At 42.7% G+C, this 7,092-nt stretch overlaps 1 protein-coding gene across 3 annotated transcripts in view; it reads left to right on the forward strand.

The window, feature by feature from the left end:
* The window catches only part of MSR1 (macrophage scavenger receptor 1), a 130,076-nt gene that overhangs the window by 64,028 nt on the left and 58,956 nt on the right, over nucleotides 1-7,092 (forward strand). For all 3 annotated transcript variants that reach the window (XM_006167750.3, XM_006167748.3, XM_006167751.3), the window contains exon 6: nucleotides 6,460-6,540. In XM_006167750.3, coding sequence (XP_006167812.1) covers nucleotides 6,460-6,540 — 81 coding nt within the window. The remainder of the gene's footprint in view (nucleotides 1-6,459; nucleotides 6,541-7,092) is intronic.

Genomic DNA, 7,092 nt, shown 5'->3' on the forward strand with positions numbered 1-7,092 from the left:
TCTTTAGAAGATTTTGCCATAGGACGTGTGTGCTCACCAGAGAGAGAGAGAGACAGAAAGAGAGAAATCACCCCCCAGTGGGGATGGCCATGCTGCAATCCCTTCTCCTCCATTCTCCTCTCGGGATCTTGGGCACGCATGCACACGCGCCCAGCATGAGTTTTAAGCCACCGACTCCGGGACTCGAACCACGGTTGACTACATGGGAGTCCAGCAACATACTCATTACGCTAACTGCTGGTCCCAATCCTGCCTGTTTTTATCCTTTACTTGAAGTAATATTTCCTCTTTTATTTGTATCTGAAAATATCTTACTTGTTTATTATCTAAAGTCCATTTAAGATGCAATCTCTTACATGAAGCCGTCTCTACTTCTACCAGGAGCAACACCCTGGCTGGTGTTTATATCCTGTGAGTACTGGTATTCTCTCACAGGATACTTAATACGACAGTCAGATTTAGAAGCATCTCCTGACTTCTAGTCATGTGTTGTCTCTTCCTGGACACAAGTTCCTTAAAACTCAGTCTTGATATATGTTGTAGATCTAGCTTTAGGAGATATTTTTATTATACATTTTGCTCTTTATGTATGATAGAGGGCAAGTGTATGAGCACACATGTGACAGAGTGAGAGAACTGAGCACCCTCCGTGGGTCTGCCAGTGTCGCAGTCCCCTTTCTCCAGTCTCCAGCGTGTTGGAGCGTGGGCACTCACACACCTGCCTGTCGGGTGCAGAGCGTGAACTGCACAGTCAGCCCTGTGGGACTCAGCAGGCTTAACCACATCACCATGCCACTAGGAGGCCAAGGGATAACGAATTCTAGAACAGGGCCAGATCCACGGTATGGGGTGACACGCTGCTCAGCTGAAGCCAGATCCCACAGGAGACAGACCTACCCCTGACTGGGTCAGCCTGCACTGGGCCAGGCATGTGTGTGAGTGCCCGGGCTCTGCCGGGCCGGCAGCCTGGAGGAAGGAGGAAGACCCTGTGGAAGTTACTGCTCCTTCCCTCATTCTCACACGTACACACATGCTGTCATGTATAAAGAAGAATTATAAAAAGGAAGTAAAAATAGAAACAAATGAGATGCAGACTAGCAGATGGTCTAATGGTTACGTTGCTGGACTGACATGTAGTTAACCATGGTTCTAATCCCAGACTCAGGGTGGGCAAGCATGTGTGTGCATGCATGCCGAAGATCCTGTCTCTCGGTCTCTCAGGTAAGCACATGCTCCCTATAGCAAAATCTCTCTTAAAAAAACAAAACAAAAACAAAACAAAACAAGAGAGAGAGAGAAAGAATGAAAGAAAGAAAGGAAAAGAAAAGAAACAAATAGGATGAACATTAGAAAATGGAAGTTAAGAGGAGCTGGCAGAAGGTCTAGCAGTTACAATGCTGGACACCCATATGACTGCCTCCAGTTCAAGTCCCAGACCTGGTGGCTTGAAACTCTTGTCAGGCATGTGTGCATGTGTGCCCAAGAGCCTGGGAGGAGAATGGACAAAAAAGGATTGCAGTGTGGCCATTCCCCCTGGGGGTTGATTTTTCACTTTCCCCCTCATTGTCTCTGTCTCTGTCTCTCTGGTGAGCCCACACATCCTAAGGCAAAAACATCTTTTAAAAAAAACAAAAAAACAGAAAGTGGAAATTAAGAGAAATAAAACATGAAACATCTCAGTGGTGAAAATACATAATCTGATGTAACTTGGAAAAAATCTTAGATGTATTTGCTTTGCAGGACCTGAAAGCGCACACACACATATACATGAATTATGCAAACAAAAGAAGAAAAAACTGGAATTTGAATTTGGAGTTTTAGGCAATTAATTACTGGGATTTTAAAAATTGTTATGCCAGCAGGGGGCATCATGGTTAAGGTGCTAGACTCCTATATGGTTGACCACAGTTCCAGTCCCAGACCTGGCGGATTGCAAATCAGGCCAGGCACATGTGTATGGCAAAACAACAGCCACCAAAAAACAAAAAACAAACAAACAAAAAAAACCCTGAAATAAATAAATAAATAGACAACAACAACAGAAATCAACTCAGTAATAACGGGAGAACAGAGGCCAAAATTGAATTAGGTTTGAATTAGTTTACCATAGGATGTCAGAAGAGAAGAGAGAAGTATTCTAATTTGTATTTTATTCAACTAGCTGTAAGACCTTGGGCAGCTAATTTTCTGCCTCTTCATACATACGTTTGACTAAGCAATTGTTTAAGGCTCTTGTAGATTAAAAGTGAGCAAGAAAATGGGGAGGAGGAAGGAGCCACATTTAAAGAGCGATAGCTCAGAAGATTTGGCAGATTTATGGGCTGATCCCGATGTGAGGCAGGACTGGAAACAAAGTGAGTGATAATAAAGAGTAGAACATGGAGGGCATAGCTCTGGAAACATACAGATTCTTAGTGCTTTGTTAGAATCTGAGATTTTATATCTTGTGGTCTGTCTGGGCTGGCTTTTCCAGTAACCCACGTTATTTTGATCTGTGATATTTATGACGAGCAAGCATTATCAATCAATAAGTTTCTTGAAGCAGTGCCGAAGTCCTAGTTTTTCTTTCTTTTCAGTCATAGGGGAAGGCTAAATAGCAGATTCTGTGAGTGTGTTACAGAAATAGTTGCAAATAGGGATTGTGTTACAGAGGTCGTGAATAGAGATTGTGTGAGTGTGTTACAGAGATAGTTGGAAATAGATTGTGTGAGTGTGTTACAGAGATAGTTGGAAATAGATTGTGCGAGTGTGTTACAGAGGTCGTTGTAAAGAGATTGTGTGAGTGTGTTACAGAGGTCGTTGTAAATAGATTGTGCGAGTGTGTTACAGAGGTCGTTGTAAATAGATTGTGTGAGTGTGTTACAGAGGTCATTGTAAATAGATTGTGCGAGTGTGTTACAGAGGTCATTGTAAAGAGATTGTGTGAGTGTGTTACAGAGGTCGTTGTAAATAGATTGTGCGAGTGTGTTACAGAGGTCGTTATAAATAGAGATTGTGCGAGTGTGTTACAGAGGTCGTTGTAAATAGATTGTGTGAGTGTGTTACAGAGGTCTTTGTAAATAGATTGTGCGAGTGTGTTACAGAGGTCGTTGTAAATAGATTGTGTGAGTGTGTTACAGAGGTCGTTGTAAATAGATTGTGTGAGTGTGTTACAGAGGTCGTTGTAAACAGCTTGTGGGGGTGTGTTACAGAGGTCTAAATAGATTGTGTGAGTGTGTTACAGAGGTCATTGTAAACAGCAGATTGTGCGAGTGCGTTACAGAGGTCCTAAACAGCAGATTGCGCGAGTGCGTTACAGAGGTCGTTGTAAACAGCAGATTGTGTGAGTGTGTTACAGAGGTCGTCGTAGTAAACAGCAGATTGTGCGAGTGCGTTACAGAGGTAATGAGGATGTGAGCCACACCAGGGATGGAGAGGAGCCTGCTTTGGAAGGCAGCAGGACAGCATTACATTACTAAGTTTCAGAAGTTCTGGGCAAGAAGCTAAGAATAAACTGATACATGATTTGTTCAGTTCCATCCCTCCAAAATATCTACGAGATATTAAAATATTTATCTAGGCACTTCCTGCATTTTGTTGGAGGCAGTGACAGATATATACGGATATAGATATAAAAAGAAAACTCATAATGAGGGAGATTAGTGTTACATGTAGAATAAAACAGCAATAGCAGCGTAACTCTAACACACCTACTAAAGGGAAGCCTTTACCTGTTCCTTTTATTTTAATTATTATTCTAAGATTAGGATACTAGGTATCAGTGCTTTTATTCAAAAATACACTGAGAAGAGGCTAGCAGGTAGTCTAGTGGTTCAAGTGCTAGACTCCCACATGGCCAACCACAGTTCGAGTCCCGATCCCAGCGACTTGAAAGTCATGCCAGATGCATGTATGTGTGTGCCCAAAATCCCAAGAAGAGAATGGAGGAGAAGGGATTGCCATGGCCATCCCCACAGGGGAAGGTGCTGATTTCTCACTTTCTGTCTCTCTGGCAAGTGCACATGCCCTATAGATAAAAATCGCCCTTCCCTCCAAGAAAAATAAATACACAGAGGGGGATTTTTAACTCTAAATTTTATAAGATAACATGTATTTGTTGTAACTGATTTAATATTTGAAATGAGAGGTGTGTGCAGTTCCCCTAGCTACTTACCGAAGAAATGATGTCAACTCTAGCCAAGATGCTAGATCGAATCTGTGTGTCCCATGGTCCTTGTCTCTGCATTCCAGTTTCTCCTGGAATGGCCACGTCTTGCTTTAGAGGCATAATTACTAAGTCAGTCTTTCCCTGTGCACTTTCTTTCTTCCTTTTTAGTGTTTTTTTTTTTTTTAATTGCCAGAGTCTATGTGCACTCACCAGAGAGAGACAAAAACAGAGAAAGAAAGGGAGAAGGTACCCACCAAGGGAGAGTGTTCATACCAAAATCACTTCCCCTTCACCTCTGTCCTGTTGAGACCTCAAATGCACACACACACACACACACACACACACACACACACACACACACACACTCACACACACACACACACACACACACACACACTCACACACACACACGCACACACTCACACACACACCGCCTGGCATGTTTTTCAAGTCACTGAGGCTGGGAGTCAAACCGTGGTCAGCCATGTGGGACCCGGCTCCCTCAGGACAGTGCTGGAACTGCTGTGCTTCAGGGCCTGGCTCTCGTGTTCTGGCTGAAATCTGAACAAGCGCAATCTTTTTATCTTTTTTTTTTTTTAAAGTATGCTACCTTATATTTTTCTTATTTATTTATTGATTGATTGATTATTTAAATTTATTTATTTACATTCATTCACTGTACCATGACAACATACAAAATGAGATTTCCCATCCAGAGTACACTGTATATTGGCTCAATCAAGCACATCAGCATACATGTTATCATCAACAAATAATTTTCCATTTCTTGTTTTCTGTATGTTTTGCTTTTTTTTTTTTTTGTCCTCATTCTTGATTCCCTATCTCTCACCCTCTGCCATCTCCCACTCTCCTCCCACACTGCACTCTAGGCAGACACTGGGCGGGGTATGCACTTGCAGATGCTGCTCTTAGAGTGCTGCTGTCATTACTCCACAGTACGCTGGGAAGCCCAGCGATCGAAGTTTCCCTCGCAGCCTCTCCACCTTATTTTGTGATAGGTACAGATGTCCAGGGGTTCTACTTACTGTGTTACTTGAGAAAGTATTCCTCCGTGCATCTTCACCTCCCTGCCTTCTACACCTCTCTCACTTCCCCAGAATGTTCTTCCTGCTCATTCTACCAGCTCTTCAAAATATTTTCATATTCCACTGCCTCAGTAAAGCCTTCTCACACCATTCACCATTCCTCTGACGAATGTCTGAGTTCATGGTCACTTCTCTCAATTTGGGGATTTTTGTGTTAGTTGCCAGATGGCACCTGTATTCACTAGAGAGACAGAGAGAGGGAGATGGACGAAGCATCCCTCAGTGGAGCATGGTCACGTGCAGTCCCTTCATGTTTCTACCTTGCTGGGATCTGGAGCATGGACACACACCACTTGGCATGTCTCTTCAAGCTGCTAGGGCCAGGATTAGGATCATGTGGTTGGCCATGTGGGATCCAGCTCCCCTAACCAACCAGGCCACAGGGCTGGAGCCAGTGATATGTTGTTTCATTATCTATCATGAGTGCATTTTTGTTTCTCTTGAGCATATCTTGATGTATCATGAGTTCTTACTTTACATTGACTACTTAGCATCTAACTAGATAGTATATTCACAATACAGATGTGGCTTGTGCCCTTATGGGATCTTTTCTCTGTCTCCAGGTTCTTAGAATCTAGAAAAGTACTAGGTACACATAAATATTTACTATATAATTATAACACGTATTTAAAATAGATTGCTTAATTAGGGGGCTCTTTCATCTTTGTTAATGTGGTGGATTACACTACTCATTAGCAGAGTATTCTTCCCTTTAGAAATGCCAGTCTTAAAAATAATCGTAATTTTTTTTTTTTTTTAATTAGAGTAAAAGGGCCAGTGGCACAGAGGTTAGGGCATGTGGATTTCATTTTGTTGACTGTGTGGTTCAAGTGCCAGACCCAACAGCTTGAAAACCATGCAGGGTGCATGTGCATGCATGCCTCAACTCCCAAGAGAACAGAGGAGAAGGGATTGCGCCATGGCCATCACCCCTAGGGGGTGATTTCTCACTTTCCCTCTCTGTCTTTCTCTATCTCTGTAACCTACAGCAAAAACCAAACCAACTTAATCTAAAAAAATGCACACAAAAAATTTAAAATATAAACAAAGCCAGTCTTACTCATTCTACAGTGTGGTAACATTCTATAGTATTACACAAAAAATAAACACCTTGGGATTTCCTTACATGACTGTCATGACAACTGACAAGTGTATTTTATCTATGCTTTACAACTATGATCACTAACTGTAATTTTTTTTTTAAAGGTCCTCCTGGACCCCCAGGTGAAAAAGGAGATAGAGGTCCCACTGGAGAAGTTGGTCCACCGGGCGTTCCAGGTCTAATAGGTACGGTAATGGTAGTTACTCTCTCACACGCTAAGAGGATCTATGGTAATAGTAGTTCTCTCTCACACACAGGGAGGCTGTATGGTAATTGTGGTTACTCTCTCACACGCTGGGAGGTTCTATGATAATAATAGTTACTCTTGCATGCTGGGAGGCTCTATGGTAATAGTAACTCTCACACGCTGGGAGGCTCTATGGTAATAGTAGTAACTCTCACACACTGGGAGGCTCTATGGTAATAGTAACTCTCACACACTGGGAGGCTATGGTAATAGTAGTAACTCTCACACACTGGGAGGCTCTATGGTAATAGTAGTAACTCTCACATGCTGGGAGGCTATGGTAATAGTAACTCTCACATGCTGGGCAGCTCTATGGTAATAGTAGTAACTCTCACACGCTGGGAGGCTATGGTAATAGTAGTAACTCTCACACACTGGGAGGCTATGGTAATAGTAGTAACTCTCACACGCTGGGAGGCTATGGTAATAGTAGTAACTCTCACACACTGGGAGGCTATGGGAATAGAAGGAAATCTCACACGCTCGGGGG

This window comes from Tupaia chinensis, unplaced genomic scaffold (assembly GCF_000334495.1).
Source record: "Tupaia chinensis unplaced genomic scaffold, TupChi_1.0 Scaffold145057_1, whole genome shotgun sequence".
In the NCBI taxonomy this organism is placed as follows: domain Eukaryota; kingdom Metazoa; phylum Chordata; class Mammalia; order Scandentia; family Tupaiidae; genus Tupaia; species Tupaia belangeri.